This window comes from Periplaneta americana, chromosome 6 (assembly GCF_040183065.1).
Source record: "Periplaneta americana isolate PAMFEO1 chromosome 6, P.americana_PAMFEO1_priV1, whole genome shotgun sequence".
NCBI classification, from domain to species: domain Eukaryota; kingdom Metazoa; phylum Arthropoda; class Insecta; order Blattodea; family Blattidae; genus Periplaneta; species Periplaneta americana.
Window position 1 is genome coordinate 104,781,126 of NC_091122.1, and position 18,166 is coordinate 104,799,291.

An 18,166-nucleotide genomic window follows, 5' to 3' on the forward strand; every position below is an offset into this window, starting at 1 on the left:
CACTACTACAAATAGATAAAACAATAATAAGTTGAGAGATTTCCTCTGTAATCATTCAAGTAACAGTTTCTATTAAGCAAGCTGAGAAATTAATGTTTTGAGTTACATTCTTGATCCAATAATAAGTTGAGAGATTTCCTCTGTAATCATTTAAGTAACAGTTTCTAATAAGCAAGCTGAGAAATTAATGTTTTGAGTTACATGCTTGAAAATAATAAAAAAATAGACACACTACTACAAATAGATAAAACAATAATAAGTTGAGAGAGTTCCTCTGTAATCATTCAAGTAACAGTTTCTAATAAGCAAGCTGAGAAATTAATGTTTCGAGTTACATTCTTGATCCAATTAATTAATTAATAATAAACTGCCCCCCCCCATTGAGGGTAGCACTTACGGACTAAGTATATCCTCAAAAAAATTATTATACATATGTAAACATAGGTATTAAATAAAAAAAAAAGGGAAACAAAGAAAAGGGCGTGAAACATTACAATTGCTATTAATGTGGCACCATGTGATTAATTAGGATTTGGCAGGATTTTTTTAACACAATTATCACAATGTCATCCCTCAAAGATGTTGGCAGAACAAATTTCGGTCGAAATTCTTCGAAAAAAGCTGGTATAGTCCCTCGAGCACCTATGAGCAAGCCGAATACCTCAACGTGAATTAAGGCATATTTCAGCTTGAAATAGTTGACTGTAGGCTAATAAATCGACTTCTTCTCAAGGTGGACCTCAGCTGACTGATGACATCCTACTTCAAAACGTATCGTGGGGTCCACAATGATGCCCTGTTTAGTGTCAGCATTGTACGCTAAAATATCTACTCGTCTCGTTGACCCATTTTCAGCTAGACAGGAGATTTCTTCTTCTACTATTCAGCCCTTAGTTCTTAATGCGGCAGCAATTTTGGATCTTACAAGATGATGTCTAGAGTTCCTCAAGAGCAATCCCTGTTCACAGAATCCCAAGACGTGTGCTAAAGTTTCAATCTCCGGGCAGCCATGTCTGCACCAGGTACCGTCGAGAGATCTGCCGGGAACGGAACGAACAGCTGCTAAATTTGCTGTCATTTTCAGGCTAGATAACCATTCACTAGTCGAAAGTCCTTTCTTGTTTGCAATCCAACTATTGGCGGCTGTTACTTCGCTATACATCTCAACACCTTTTCCCCGTCCTGAAAGGGTCTTCCATGATTCATATTCACGACCTCGCAATTCTTCTCGAAAATTTCGAATTGTAGCTTTAGTAAAGTCTTCGGGAAAAGAAAGTCAGAGGGAATCACACGACGATTTGAGTTCGACATCTAACTGTCTCATCATGTTAACATGCGGATTATCTGCTCTGATTAATGATAGACAGATGTTACAATGTTGAAGAAAAGCTTCCCACGAAGCGTGTATTAACTGAAGGCCTTTTAACCTTTTACTAGCATACAGCATGCTATTTGGAATATCAACTGGGAGGAAAAGCATGTCTTTAACAGAGCTTCGAAGGATCTTATCAACGTCTTCCAAAAAACTTCGAGATAATTTATGTAAGGAAGCCATTTGCAGGGGATATATGAGCTTGGGGGCCAGATATATTGATTAACAATATTAAGTTTTTGATCAGGCCGCAACATAGGTGTCGATACTAAAAGTTCAAGATCCTGACGAAGGGAAATTATCAATTCTTCTGAATTAAACTGCAGTTCATCATTAAAAGTTATTCCTAAATACTTTATTGTGTCTTCTGGGTCAATGGCCTTTATATACGAGTCATGGTGAAGAAACAAATCCTTTTCAAGTAGTTTTCCTTTATGAATATTAATTGACGCCGATTTCTGGACATTGAGTTGTAGGCCAATATTTTGAAGTAAAGATGTAACCATCACAACGAGCTCTTGTGCTACGTTCATGGATTTACCAATGACAACTATGTCATCTGTAAAGGCTGATATAGTAAGACTGTCTAAATCGGAATTAATTTGGAAACCATATTGGTCAATGATATGTTTTTCTGTCAGTTCTTTAATAATGAAATCAATGGATAAATTAAACAGGAGAGGGGACAATGGAGATCCTTGAAAGACGCCTCTTTTGAGTTCAATACGATCAGACTTTGAGCCTGAAGAATGGATGGTACGGTAGTGAAGTTTCCTTTGGTTAAAGTTTTTATTAATTCGCGAAGGCGAGTTGGTAAAGGCTGCGTGTTAAGTGTTTGTTCTAGATGTTCAAAACCCACGTTGTCAAAAGCCCGAGTCATATCCAACATGACGATATTAAGATCTTTCTTATCTTGCTTAGCTTGTCGTAAACAACCATCAACTAAGGAAATATTGATTTCCTCTGTAATCATTCAAGTAACAGTTTCTAAAAAGCAAGCTGAGAAATTAATGTTTTGAGTTACATGCTTGAAAATAATGAAAAAAATAGACACACTACTACAAATAGATAAAACAACAATAAGTTGAGAGATTTCCTCTGTAATCATTCAAGTAACAGTTTCTATTAAGCAAGCTGAGAAATTAATGTTTTGAGTTACATGCTTGAAAATAATGAAAAAAATAGACACACTACTACAAATAGATAAAACAATAATAAGTTGAGAGATTTCCTCTGTAATCATTCAAGTAACAGTTTCTAAAAAGCAAGCTGAGAAATTAATGTTTTGAGTTACATGCTTGAAAATAATGAAAAAAATAGACACACTACTACAAATAGATAAAACAATAATAAGCTGAGAGATTTCCTCTGTAATCATTCAAGTAACAGTTTCTAAAAAGCAAGCTGAGAAATTAATGTTTTGAGTTACATGCTTGAAAATAATGAAAAAAATAGACACACTACTACAAATAGATAAAACAATAATAAGTTGAGAGATTTCCTCTGTAATCATTCAAGTAACAGTTTCTAAAAAGCAAGCTGAAAAATTAATGTTTTGAGTTACATGCTTGAAAATAATGAAAAAAAAAAATAGACACACTACTACAAATAGATAAAACAATAATAATTTGAGAGATTTCCTCTGTAATCATTCAAGTAACAGTTCCTAATAAACAAGCTGAGAAATTAATGTTTTGAGTTACATGCTTGAAAATAATGAAAAAAAAAAAAATAGACACACTACTACAAATAGATAAAACAATAATAAGTTGAGAGATTTCCTCTGTAATCATTCAAGTAACAGTTTCTAATAAGCAAGCTGAGAAATTAATGTTTTGAGTTACATGCTTGAAAATAATGAAAAAAATAGACATACTACTACAAATAGATAAAACAATAATAAGTTGAGAGATTTCCTCTGTAATCATTCAAGTAACAGTTCCTAATAAACAAGCTGAGAAATTAATGTTTTGAACTACACGACTAGAAATTAAAAAAGTAAAATAAAGCGAAATAGACACTACTTCTATGAATAGATAAAATAATAATAAATATTTCCTCTGTAATTGTTCAATAACACATCACTCACTGAAAGCAGGGTTACTGGAAACATTAGCAAAAGTGCATGCAGATAGGTAGAGCTCTGCAACTCGTTCTGAAGGAATGATGCACTCAAAACACTATTTCATGCGCCTGTTTGTGTGAAACCTGGCATTTATGTTTTCCATTTTCATACTTTTATATTGCACAATAGGAATGCAAGTATGGAATAAAGATCAGAAATCACAGAAAATTATCCAAAGAAAGCCACTTTTCTACACAGGATAAGAACCAAACAAAGACTAATGCTCACTGGACGAGACAGATTACTTCATTCCATTTGCTATATATGCATTCATTATGTGGCAGATATCGTCCACTTTCTTATAACTCCCAACTTTAGTAAGTCGTTTCTTCACGAATATTTGTGTCAAATTGTATACATCTAAAAAAATACATACTCTGTATTTCCGCAGAAAAGACAGTAGTTGAATCATAAAAAAATTCACAAAACTGGGGATCGTCTTATATGGCAGATAAAAAAAACGAAAACTTAAAATTCTACATAGAACCATTATAAAATACAACAAATCATATTTGTCGTCTGAGGCAAAGAGCTCGTCAAGTACGTCCTGACATTCACTGTTGACAGTGTCGTCATATGGGTCCTGTTCTGAATGTGGCAAATCGACTTCTACTGAATCAGCAGTATTCCATAATAAATTGTCCTCTGTGCCATCCATAGCACTAGAAATTCCGCACTTTTTTAAGGATTTTATCACTGTTTCCACTTTCACTTTTTCCCGTGATTGTTGATAGTTTGGGCAGAGTGGGTAGAATAGAAAGTAACGTTACTTCTTCTAGTTCAGTAGTTTGTCGCAGACTGGTGCTAGCTCTGTTTTTCGACTGCAGTTTCAGGAGCCTATTTGAGCGAATGCAAAAGGTTCTTAAAAATAATTCATTTGATAAGAGTGTATTACAGAGTAGTTTGTTACAATATTTTACTTATTTAAAAATGTAATATTACTACATTAACAAATTGTGAGTTCTCAAATCAAGAAATGGATTCAGAACATCTCAAAATCTGTGCGTCAGTGGCTAACCATGACAATATCTTTGAAAAATATTGGAGTGCAAGAGGTCAAATGACTTTATTGTCAAATGCCTGGCATTAGAAAACAACAACAACTAAAAATTGTGAGTTATATAATACACCCCTGAATAGTAAATATAACAATTAATTGAAAACTGGAACATTGTGCTGGCTTTAGCCAGAAGTACGCATTGTCATGAAATAATAATTTTAATACACAAAAAAGAATATAATATAATAAATGATATTTCACCAATAGTTTTTATCTACTATTTACACATTAGTTGCAGTTGTATCTGGTTTATACATAATTCAGGGGGAACAAGAAATATTATGTGCAACTCAGACTTACAAATTAAGCTTCGATATTATATATATATATATATGCTAATGCAAGTTTTGATCTTTTGAGATATCTAGGTTATTTTGTGTTTTGTAAAATTAAAATAATTTAATAGCACTGTATTAACTAGTTGTATGCTACTTATAGGAGAATATTAAATTAACGACTTTTCTATGAGATCTATTACTTTCTCATATGTTCGATTAGAAACCTCTTATGATGTAGAACGTAATAAACAAATATAATATGGGAGAAAAGTTTTCCGGGCTATGAGGCCATGGTCTGTTGGTTGTGTGACCAAACGTTTCGTTCACTGCTGCGGTGAACATCTTCAGTGGTGTAGATTGCTGGTGCGGCTGGTTCTACTGTGTGTGCCGATTAAAGTCTGCGCTGGCTGCATTGTTGTATATATAGTGTGTGAGGGGGGGGGGGCGGCTTGCTGTTGTCGCCTCGGTCTGTGCTCGAATGTGCTTCGTAGGCGGGTTTGCTGTTGCCTACGCGATCCGCATCCGGCCCCCCCCCCCACACACTATACAGTAGCGTGCAAATTAATCCGAACAACGTAATTACTTATGCAAAAACACTCAAACGGGATAAAAAAAAAGGATCTAAGACATACCTCAGTAATCTATGTGGCCTCCCTTGTTCCTAATAACAGCTCTGAGACGATTTTGCATGGATTCCACTAATTTCCCACAAATATTCCTCATTTCTTCATCGCGAAACCATACACCAATGAGGGCAGAAATCATCTTCTCCTTTGTAGAACAATCCATTTTTTGCATTCTTCTTTTGCAAATTGACCACAAGTTCTCAATGGGGTTGATGTCGGGTGAGTTGCCTGGCCAGGGGAGTACCTGAATATTCTTCTTGTTGAAGAATTCTGTAGTTTTTCGAGACGTATGGCATGGTGCCAGGTCTTGTTGGAACACACCTCTGCCATCCAGAAATGATTTTTGCAGCTGGGGTACGATTCTGATTTCCAATAAGTGAATATATTTGTCAGAATTCATCATTCCTTTGATAGGTATTAATGCTCCAGGCCCTTCATGTGTAAAACAACCCCAAAACATTACTTTAGGGGGGTATTTGGGTGCTTGTTGGAGATGAGCTGCTGTTACTTTTTCGGATCTTTTCCGTATGTAAGAAACAGGGTGGCCATGGACCTCAAAATGAGACTCATCGGAAAAAAGTACATTCTTCCAGTCATTCACTGTCCAGTGTTGATGTAATTTTGCCCACATTAAGCGTTTTTTGCACATAACAGAGGTTAGCAGTTGCTTCTTAATAGGCTTACGAGCCCTTCGTCCAGCTTCCAAAAGCCTACGCCACACTGTTGTGACGTGAATATTCGCCCCAGTGGTAGCCATTAACTCGCGGGTTAAGTCGACAGCAGTTAGTCTAGGATTTGATTTACTTTTCCTCACAATTAAACGATCTTCTGCAGGTGAAGTCTTCCTTTTCCAGCCACAGTTTCCTTTTTTCCTGGGGTGTGATGGATCCAGTCTCCCTGTATCGTTTTATGATCGAATTAACAGCAGCCAAACCGATGTGACATTCTGCAGCAATTTGCCCCTGTGTCATAGAAGAATGCTCTGCTAATGTTATAATTTTAGACCATTTTCGTGGAATTGTATCCATTTGTGAAGACGACAGAATGTACACAGGATTGCAGTATTAACACAACTGAAATGCTTATAAGTACAAAACGACAGGCAAAATGTCACATATTATAAAAAAAAATAATGACAGACCTTCAACAATGGAATTACACGTACTACAGATGTCAATTAAAGCGGTATGAGCAGCTGTGAGGCCAACAATGACAGAAAATGTAAAAATATGTCGTGTTTGGATTAATTTGCACGCTACTGTATATACAACAATGCAGCCAGCGCAGACTGTAATCGGCATGCACAGTAGAACCAGCCGCACCAGCAATCTACACCACTGAAGATGTTCACCGCAGCAGTGAACGAAACGTTTGGTCACACAACCAACAGACCATGGCCTCATGGCCCAGAAAACTTTTCTCCTATTGACGCCGGCCGTGAAAGCCTACACTCTAATATAAATGTAATATAATTATTGTAAACCAGATTAAGCTGTACATACTCGTACAAAGCAGCATTGTACTGTACTTGTGTTACTGAAATAACTTTTACACTAATTACGACTGAAGTGCTATTATTAAGAATAAAATAACTAGTAATTAAACATGTTGTTGTTGTTTTCTAATGCCAGGCATTTGACAATAGTCATTTGACCTTTTGCACTCCAATATTTTTCAAAGATAGTAATTAAACATGTACATTGTACATTTAATATAGTAGAAGCTAGATGCTTGGGTTCAATTAGGAGTTCACAATTATCACTTGATATCACAGCACATTTCTAACTGGCACATACTGTAGATTAAAAAATGTTCAGATGTAGAAAGTCTATGGTGATCATTGTAAGATACTTTCTCTTCCCTCGAACCGATCACTGTTTATGGCTTTAAAAAAATGTAACGATTTTGACAAACTCACACTAAACGGTCAGGTCTGGCGTTCATTCGCTGGAAGGAATTACGGCCAATGCAACTAGACAATTTTGGACATCCAGGTACGGAGTATTGGCACATACATGCACATAACCGCAACATTAGCTAAGGTGTTCTTCTGATTTTCGGGTGTTCTTACGTCCAATTCTTTTTTTATTTGGTTACTTAACCATGGTGTATCAACTACTGTGTTATTTAGCGTCAATAGAATTGGTCATAGCTGGATGGTATTTGGTAACGGTACATTGTTATGAGAAATGATTTATGTCCTCTTGGTTGGAGATTTCTCTTCTTTTCATTTTTTAAGGCATCGAGGCAAGTTCGGGAAAATATGCAGTATGGCATGCGGTTTTAGTCGCCAGTTCTTCTGTGGAAGTCCTACCTCATTACCATCAGTAATAAATTTATCAGCTCTATCAAAATCGCAGAAAAATGGATATCACAGATATAAGAACGAGTATACAGTTTTCTGCTCTACACTATTTATGGAAAATAGCCGGATTTACACAAAGAACAAAACAATTAAGACATATTACTATTCACTCACATAAACGGCACAATAAAAATCACCTGAACACCACAAGAAATATCTCCTTAATTGCATAGTAGAGCTAGTTCTACCTGCTCTGTCCACAGTATGAAGAGGAAAACTGCAGTCTTAAAATGATCGTCAGTTGCCTTGGTGACACCAGGGAGTTTAAAAGTCCTGTTAGACCCTTGCCGAGTTTCCACATTTTCTATTCTAAATGCTCTGGTTTGGGAATCGTTTTAAAGGATAGATATAAGCTATAACCATAACATTGTGCTCGAAATTTATACCTCGGCTTATCTCAAGGTCGTCTTATCTGTGGAAATATATGTATAATACTTGTCTCAAGATATTTACATTGGTTAACTGAACATTTCAAAACTTTCATCTCAAGTTCCTTTTTTCAATTTGAAAATGTATTTAAACACATAATTTTAAGAACATAATATGTATATGTGTCCAATGTCTAGATATTTGGCACTTCAGTACTTTTGCCAAAATATCTTCTTTCTCTACAGATACTTACTTACTTATAGCTTTTAAGGAACCCGGAGGTTCATTGCCACCCTCACATATGCCCCCCCATTGGTCCCTATCCTGAGCAAGATTAATCCAGTCTCTACAGTCGTATCCCACCTACCACAAATCCATTTTAATATTATCCTCCCATCTTCGTTTCGGCCTCCCCAAAGGTCTTTTTCCCACTAACATTCTATATGCATTTCTGGATTTGCCCATACATGTTACATGCCCTGTCCATCTCAAACATCTGGATTTAATGTTCCTAATTATGTCAGGTGAAGGATACAATGCATGCAGTTCTGGGTTATGTAACTTTCTCCATTCTCCTGTAACTTCATTCCTCTTAGTCCCAAATATTTTCCTAACCACTTTATTCTCAAACATCCTTAACCTCTGTTCTTCTCTCAAAGTGAGAGTCCAAGTTCTGCATATCTTTTAAATTTCTTTGTTGGTATTGCATAGGATACAGGAAGGTATATTGAATGCAGTATTCCTATTCTGTGTATTTTTTTTTTATTTTAGTAGGTTATTTTACGACACTTTATCAACATCTTAGATTAGATTATTTAGCGTCTGAATGAGATGAAGGTGATAATGCCAGTGAAATGACTCCGGTGTCCAGCACCGATAGTTACCCAGCATTTGCTCATATTGGGTTGAGGGAAAACCCCGGAAAAAACCTCAACCAGGTAACTTGCTCCAACTGGGAATCGAACCCGGGCCACCTGGTTTTGTGGTCAGACGCACTAACCATTACGCCACAGGTGTGGACTATTCTGTGTAAATGGCTTCATAAACAGTCCTGGTCTGTCACCAATCTAAACAAAGCAACAGCAGATTTTTGTGGTGCTTGTGGAATTTCTTCAGAATCTCTTAATATTTTTTTCAATGATTTGTTTTTTCCAAGTCATTTTACTGTCAAAAATAAGTCCAAATAACATAATATTTTCACAGTATTATTCTGAGTCATTCTTTATTTAAAGGATGGTGAATGAAGAGAAAAAATTGTTACAGACGTTTTGAAGAAATCATTTTGAACTATGTTTTATCTAGTGTTCCTTTTCAGAGTACTATCATTACAAGAATATTTCTTCTACAATAAATAATAATAATACTAAACTGCCCCCCATTGAGGGTAGCACTTACGGACTCAGTATATCCTCAGAAAAATTATTATACATATGTAAACATAGGTACTACATTTTAAAAAAAAGGGAAACAAAGAAAAGGGTGTGAAACATTACAATTGCTATTAATGTGACACCATGTGATTAATTAGGATTTGGCAGGATTTTTTTTAACACAATTATCACAATGTCATCCCTCAAAGATGTTGGCAGAACAAATTTCCGTCGAAATTCTTCGAAAAAAGCTGGTATAGTCCCTCGAGCACCTATGAGCAAGCCGAATACCTCAACGTGAATTAAGGCATATTTCAGCTTGAAATAGTTGACTGTAGGCTCATAGATCGACTTCTTCTCAAGGTGGACCTCAGCTGACTGATGATGTCCTACTTCAAAACGTATCATGGGGTCCACAATGATGCCCTGTTTAGTGTCAGCATTGTACGCTAAAATATCTACTCGTCTCGTTGACCCATTTTCAGCTAGACAGAAGATTTCTTCTTCTACTATCCAGCCCTTAGTTCTTAATGCGGCAGCAATTTTGGATCTTACAAGATGATGTCTAGAGTTCTAGAGCAATCCCTGTTCACAGAATCCCAAGACGTGTGCTAAAGTTTCAATCTCCGGGCAGCCATGTCAGTAACTTTATTCCAAATAATGATTTGATAATGTAAACATGTGAATCATCCAATAGTTTAAGAGAAAAGTTTACTCAAAGACACACAAACAGATGGCATTCCAGAAATCATCTTTTCAATATCAGGAATGCTGAACCTCTCGAAATGAATATTTTCTATTTACATTGTACCTTCAATAAATAAACTTTATTTTAATACCACATATCAAATTTATGATACGAAACCTAAATTCCTTCTAACTTGCTTCAGATGTTCCAAACGCAAATTAAAATCTGAGAGGGAATGAGGACTAAGGAAATGAAGAAACAAAGGAATGAAAAATCATTTTAAAGCTTTTATTAACTGATAAGAAGGTAATTTTCACATTACTCAGTTTTACTGCAACTGTTTAATAATGTGCTCTGCAAACGAACATGCTCTGAAAACATTCTTCTTGAAATGAACTGATAACAGAGTATCAATCTTTATTGGTCACGAATCATGTGATATATATTTTTCTGAAATCTCATAGTGTTCAAGTTGATATTTTCACGGTTTAAAATTTTCATAGCTCCATAAATTCTGCCAACTGAAGCACTAGTGTAATGTGCCAGATCCTTGCACAAAGTAGTTCATTTCCATCCATCTTATATCTCCATTTCTTTCACTCATCCTTGAGCATATTTCACAGCTGGCGGCCAGTCAAGTTCTATATCCTGCGAAAAATTACCAATTTATTATAACAGTCGAACTCATCAGATAAATTCCCATATGAATCATAGTTATTCGATTTACGTGCCTACTGCTCAATGCTTTCTTAGTTACATGGGACCACATCATATCATCGTGTGAATGCAAGAACAGGTAACTTGATTTTTCATAGTTTGTAACACTGCCTATTTACTTATTTATTGCACTAAGGAATATGTCTCGTTCGATCAGTTACCAAGTTCTTGCATTACATTTTGTGCGATTTTTGCTATGCTATAAAAGAGTTAACTAAAAAACACAAATTTCGAGTTACCTAGTTCTTGCATTCACACGACGATATTCTAAGACATCAGTGCCAACATCGGGAATTACTCTTAGAGCCCTGCACAAGTGGTTATTTCAAGGACATCAACGTCTTCGAATTTGTTCGAAGAAGAGATTCTATGAAGTAATAACACAAGGAACAAGAACATAATAATGCAGTCAGGGACCCAAGAAGTTCGATACTGCATCAAAATCAAAGAATAATAATAAAAAAAAAAAACAAGTGGTTAGGAAAAAAGGAAATTGTATATTGCTACTGAACACCTGGTGCTATAGGCAGTATGCAAAGCTCTCCCTTCTTGCAGACTGCTTTAGTGTTCAGTTTACTGAATGAATGTTCAATTTGTTTGGCACTCTTTGTGCATGGACAGGTCTGGGGTTTAGGCAGATCATATTGCGACATCCAGGTATTATAGTCTGGTATTGTCAAGAGCAACAACATGCAGCATAAAACTACAACCACCACTAGGAACCTGAAAGTACACTCTGTTAAAAATAACATTCCATATTCTTAAAAATGATTTCTTAATGAAATAATGATGCATTTGCTTAAAGTAATTAAAAGCATTATACGGAGAGAATCGTAAGTAATGTCATCAATTTCAGGGGGTTATTCTTTGCGATATTTCAAACAGAAACGTTTAATACAATTTTCCTCGTTTTTGCTTCCTATTCCGAGATAAAAATTGTTTATATGAAACATTCCGTAGCGTGTTTTGGGAAAGCCATTGATTTAATTCCCAATGTGCTCGTCAATTTAAGAGAGCAGTGTATTATGATAATAATAAATAATTAAAAGAATTTTAGTTGTGTCCTTTAAATGTGCAGAAATACGAGCCAAACTAATATCACATTGTAAAATTTTTTTGCACAATGAAAAGTTACATTTGTTCAGATCAAATTTTTGCACATTTGAAGGACAAAACTAAAATTCTTTCAATAATTTATTATCAACAGTAATCTCACTAGAGGTTTTGATTTATCTAGAGAAAATCAAAACTCGAGTGGGATTTAATTGATTATTATACAATTAGAAGAAAGGGTAATTTCCTAGTACCCTGTACTCATTACATAGGTCGTTTTTATGTTTAACATATTTAGTATAACCCCGACCTCCACCCCTACGAGCGCCAGTCCTTATATACCCATCAGTCAAGGCCTTCTGACAAATAAAAGCAATTGACAATAGATATCTCAGTCGTGACAACCTCATAAAATATCCTATCAATTGAATAATCGATCTTGCTACGTACAACATAATTATATTATATTATTATATTATCACCTTTGGGTTGAAGGTACGAGTTACATTTTATAATGTGTTCTTTTTTGTTTTAGGGGGCTCCGCCCCCTAAAAACCCCTGTTGGGGACTTGGCCCCCAAACCTTCATGCAATTAATTTATAGTAATTAACCGGTCCATCACCTTTGGGTTGAAGGTACGAGTTACATTTTATAATGTATCCTTTTTTTTACGGGGCTCCGCCCCCTAAAAACCCCTGTTGGGGACTTGGTCCCCAAACCTTCGTGCAATTAATTTATAGTAATTAATCAGTCCATCACATTTGAATTGAAGGTACGAGTTACATTTTATAATGTGTTCTTTCTTGTTTTAGGGGGCTCCGCCCCCTAAAAACCCCTGTTGGGGACTTGGTCCCCAAACCCTCATGCAATTAATTTATAGTAGCCTAATAAACCGGTCCGTCACCTTTGGGTTGAAGGTACGACTTATATTTTATGATATGTTCTTTCTTGCTTTAGGGGGCTCTGCCCCCTAAAACTCCTGTTGGGGACGGCCCCCAAGCCCTTGTGCAATTAATTTATAATAATTAACCAGTCCATCACATTTGAGTTGAAGGTACCGGTACATTCTTTAATAAATCACTGAAAAACAAATGTGAATATAATAATTATAGGATGTGGAGTGAGTATGAAATTATTATTATCGCTAAACTGGAGAATTCCCACGGTATCTTTGAACCGTGTCGTTACGTTTAGCACCAAATTTAAGTAAATACACAATCTTGCCAACATAAGAACACGACGTTGGTGTGTGGCGTCGTTGGAGGGAGAAATTTGTTTCTTTTCTCTCTCTACCTCCTTCGTTCTGAACATTACTGAGAGATAGCACCACTGTTAGCTACAAGATATATTTGCGCAAATATATTGAAGTAGATTACGTGACCTATTACGTGACTTAGATGAGAGTCTCGAGACAAAACAGTTTTGCTATATTTCTTCTTTTATTAAATGTTAAGCACAGGAACACCATTTCGTAATTTTATTTAAGAAACAAGCCAAACAAATTATCTTTGCATCAAAAACGGATGCTCCCTCGACCAAATTATCGTATTTTATAATTGTTTGAATACAACAGAAGCCAGAAGTCTTACACCTGACTAATGCAGTGAATTATTTAAAAATATAGTCGCGAATTTTACTACCACCATTTCGATTGTGTTTTGTTTGGCACTGCCCGGTACGGCCTGGTGACTAGCGGCCAGCAAGTAACGTCGACTATCGACATTGCTCTGCCGTGGGTATTATCCAGTTGTTCCATTATTATTTTTGGCGCATCATTTTTACGTAAATAACGACAAATAAAAACTAACATGCCACATAACATTATTTTAAGAAATACAGGAAACATGCATGAATAATATTCACCATTCTTAATGATCGTGGGATAGAAAAAAACATATGGAATAGAAATTACATACGTATAATAAACAATAAGCAAACCATCTTCGATTAATCATTTCAAAACAACGTGAATATAGCGTGCATTGTGTAGGAAAATAATTTCTTATATGTTGGTCCCAATGTGCATCATTGTTAACTTATGAAAACAAATGAAATTTAATATGGCATATAAACATTATTTGAAGAAAGATAGGAGATATTAAGTAATATTCATCGTTCTTAATGATCTTCGGATGGAAAATAACAATGAAATATGTATAAAATAGAAATTACATACAGGTGAGCATATAAAAAACAGTAAGTAGAATCATTTATTTGATTAATAAGCTTAAATTACTCCAGGTTTAGTGTAAGAGTGGTCTATGTAACGAGTACCAGGTACTAGGAAAATACCGAAGAAAGTATATAAAGATTAGAAGAAATAAAGTACTCTAATACAATAAAATATTAACTGACTTACTGAAATTCTATTTCACTAATGTTAGCTTCACCAAAATGTTTGAACGGAGCCGCCATTTTCAGTTGACTGTCTATGCTGTAAACAAATGATGATCGCAAAGCATGTTTTATAGTACCCTAAAGAATTTGCAGTTTGAAATGTTGGCAAACAAAGAAACAAATGGTAGGGAGGTGATAAAAACAGAAGAAAGTATATAAAGATTAGAAGAAATAAAGTACTCTAATACAATAAAATAGATATCAACTGACTTACTGAAGTTCTATTTCACCAAAATGTTTGAAGGGAACTGCCATTTTCAATCGTTTATCTATGCGGAAAACAAATGACAATCGCAAAGCATGTATTATAGTACTGTAAAGAATTTGCAGTTTGAAATGTTGGAAAAAAGAAACAAATGCTAGAGTAGTGATAAAAACAAACAAATGCTAGAGAAGTGATAAAATTGTGTGATAAGCAGCCATGATTGGTTGAAAGACGTCCTTTCGTTCGTTTTATTGGTCGAAAGTAGTATGACGTAGTAAGGGTGTAATAGTCATAATAAATTGATCTCTTAAATTGACTGAAAATACTAGGAATTCAATCAATGGCTTTCCCAAACACGCTATGAAATGTTTCATATAAAACAATTTTTATTTCGAAAAGGAAGCAAAAACCAGCAAAATTTGAATTAAACTTTTTTGTTTGAACAAGCTATGAACTAATTTTAGTTCTATACAAAATTTTTATATTGAAGGTATTTTCCTTGCATTACAGATGTTAACAAGACATAATCTACACAGATAAATAACTGAAATGAAACAACATCTGCATTGTGTTGACTCAAAAGAATATTCTACTTTCTGTATACATTGTTCATCCTCTGTTCTTCCCATGATCGTAATTTGCACTATAGATGTAAACGTCAATGTAGTAGGAATGAGATACTAAGGTAAAAGTTAGGCTGAATTTTTACATAGGCCTATTATTTCTAATCAGGTTAATGCTGTATCAAAAAAAAACATTTCAATTAAACTTAATGCCAACTGTAAATTCCTAACCCCACTACTAATGAGAACAAATACAGAAGGCATGTCATGTGGATCTCAACCAGACACAAAAGACAACTTGTAACAATAAACAATAATAACAAATTATGCTCACAACTGTTACTATATTTATAACTTCGGCAAACTGTAAAACAGTTATCTTTCTGAAATAAATGCAATTCAATATGTGAAGTTTTAATTAAGTATGGACAAGAAAAAATATTTCAAGTTAAAAAATGATGGGTATTTTTAAATCCAATTGATTGTGGAACTACATCTTTATTCTTTTGGGTTATTAATGTTATATTACATTAATTTTAATAAGGGGATTATGATGATTAAATTATACTAATATAATATGATATCCTATTGTAGATTATTTATTGATATTATGTTGCAATTATATATATATATATATATATATATATATATATATATATATATATATATATATATATATATATATATATATAAGACACGCACGCACGCACACACACACACTCTCTCTCTCTCTCTCTCTCTCTCTCTCTATAGTTATGGAGCAACCTGAGCCATCTCTCCTTGTATGAGATGGACTCGTCCTGTACTTTTGTTTGTTCAGAAACATCCTGTTACATAGCCCAACAGCAATACTATAACAGATGTGCTGTATCTTGTCACTGCTTTTGTTACACATAAAATGTGTAATGTTTCCAATTTGTACCTCCAAGAAAGACATACAACATATAAAAATATTATGCTTTTTATTATTAAATGTCGCATGAACTTTTAATTTAACAGTTTAGATACCAATTATATAAATAGAGCGTTTAGAATAGAAAGTGTGGTAACTCAGCAAGAGTCTAATGGGACTTTTAAACCCCCTAGTGTTGCCACAGCAACTGAGCGAAACATTGGCATGGCGATCGTTCTAAGACTCAGTTTTCCTCTTAATACTGTGAACAGAGCAGGTAGAACTCGTTCTGCTATGGAATTAAGGAGATATTTCTTGTGGTGTTCGGGTGACTTTTGTGCCGTTTATGTGAGCGAGTAGTAATAAGCCTAATTGTTTTGTTCTTCATGTAAATCCGATTATTAATCTGTAAGGAAGAGATGTTTCTTTTATCCACCCAAAGACTAGACTATTTTTCAGAAGTTGTGTAGAGCAATTCCACGAAGACAGAAAACTGTATGCTCGATATCTGTGATATCCATTTTTCTGCGGTTTTGATTGTAAGAGCCAATAAATTTATTATTGATGGTGAAGAGGTAGGACTTCCACGCAAGAACTGGTGACCAAGACTGTATGCCATAACACATATAAATTTATTATTGACGGTAAAGAGGTAGGACTTCCACGCAAGAACTGGTGACCAAGACCATATGCCATAACACATATAAATTTATTATTGACGGTAAAGAGGTAGGACTTCCACGCAAGAACTGGTGACCAAGACCATATGCCATAACACATATAAATTTATTATTGACAGTAAAGAGGTAGGACTTCCATGCAAGAACTGGTGACCAAGACCATATGCCATAACACATATAAATTTATTATTGACGGTAAAGAGGTAGGACTTCCACGCAAGAACTGGTGACCAAGACTGTATGCCATAACACATATAAATTTATTATTGACGGTAAAGAGGTAGGACTTCCACGCAAGAACTGGTGACCAAGACCATATGCCATAACAGTCGCAGGTTCGATTCCCGCTCGAGGTTTGAAATTTTTCTTTCATACCATGGCATGATTGTGACTATAATAGTATTTAAATTCAACATATAAATTTATTATTGATGGTAAAGAGGTAGGACTTCCACGCAAGAACTGGTGACCAAGACCATATGCCATAACACATATTTTCCCAAACTTGCCTCGATGTTTTAAAAAAAGAAAAGAAGAGAAAGTATCCAACCAAGAGGACATCAATCCTTTCTCATAACAACGTATCCTTACCAAATACCATCTGGCTATGACCAATTCCATTGACGGTAAATAACGCAGTAGTTGATACAGCATCGTTAAATATCGGAGTAAAAAAATAATTGGATGTGACAGCCGAAAATCAGAAGAACACCTTAGTTAATCTTGCATTGTGTGCATTTATGTGCCATTACTCCACACCTGAATGCCCAAAATGATGTCTAGTTACATTGACTGTAATTCCTCCCAGCAAATGAACCCCAGACCAGCATTTCAGCTGTTTAGTGTGAGTTTTTCAAAATCGATACATTTTTTTAGAGTCATAAACTGTGATGGTTTCGAGGGAAGTGAAAATACAAAGAATTCACAAGCTGAATGAACGACCTTGCAGATACACTGAACTTAAAGACTCCCTCCTCTGCCCTGTACAAAGGATCCTAGCATTACACGCTTTAAAAAAATATATTACATGTAATTGGCAATACAAAGAACGTGTTTGCCTAAGAAAGAACCTTTGAATTATTTAGACTGACAATTCAAAGCACTCACGAAATATATTAATTCTTGTAGGATAGCAGGTTTAAGTATATTCTGACAGAAAAAATTTAACCAGGATTCTCTAGAGCGACATTTTGGAATTAGAAAATGATTATCTTGTGATGATCACCATAGACTTTCTACATCTGAACATTTTTAAATCTATGTGCCGGATCTTATGGCAACGGAAAATAGCAAACGAACATGGCTCACGAACAAGGACGAAGAGTAAACATGACATAAAGATTAGCACATGGAATGTGCGCTCACTTTATAGAGCAGGAGCTTTAAAAGCTCTTGTTGAACAACTT

At 35.1% G+C, this 18,166-nt stretch overlaps 2 protein-coding genes across 4 annotated transcripts in view; one reads left to right on the forward strand and one right to left on the reverse strand.

Moving 5' to 3' along the window:
• Positions 1-18,166, forward strand: part of LOC138701607 (lysocardiolipin acyltransferase 1-like) — a 71,986-nt gene that overhangs the window by 45,300 nt on the left and 8,520 nt on the right. The window lies entirely within an intron of this gene.
• Pus10 (Pseudouridine synthase 10) overlaps positions 10,521-18,166 on the reverse strand; it is a 31,708-nt gene continuing 24,062 nt past the window's right edge. For all 3 annotated transcript variants that reach the window (XM_069828670.1, XM_069828669.1, XM_069828671.1), the window contains exon 9: positions 10,521-10,901. In XM_069828670.1, the coding sequence (XP_069684771.1) occupies positions 10,854-10,901 (48 nt within the window). In that variant the 3' untranslated portion in view covers positions 10,521-10,853. The remainder of the gene's footprint in view (positions 10,902-18,166) is intronic.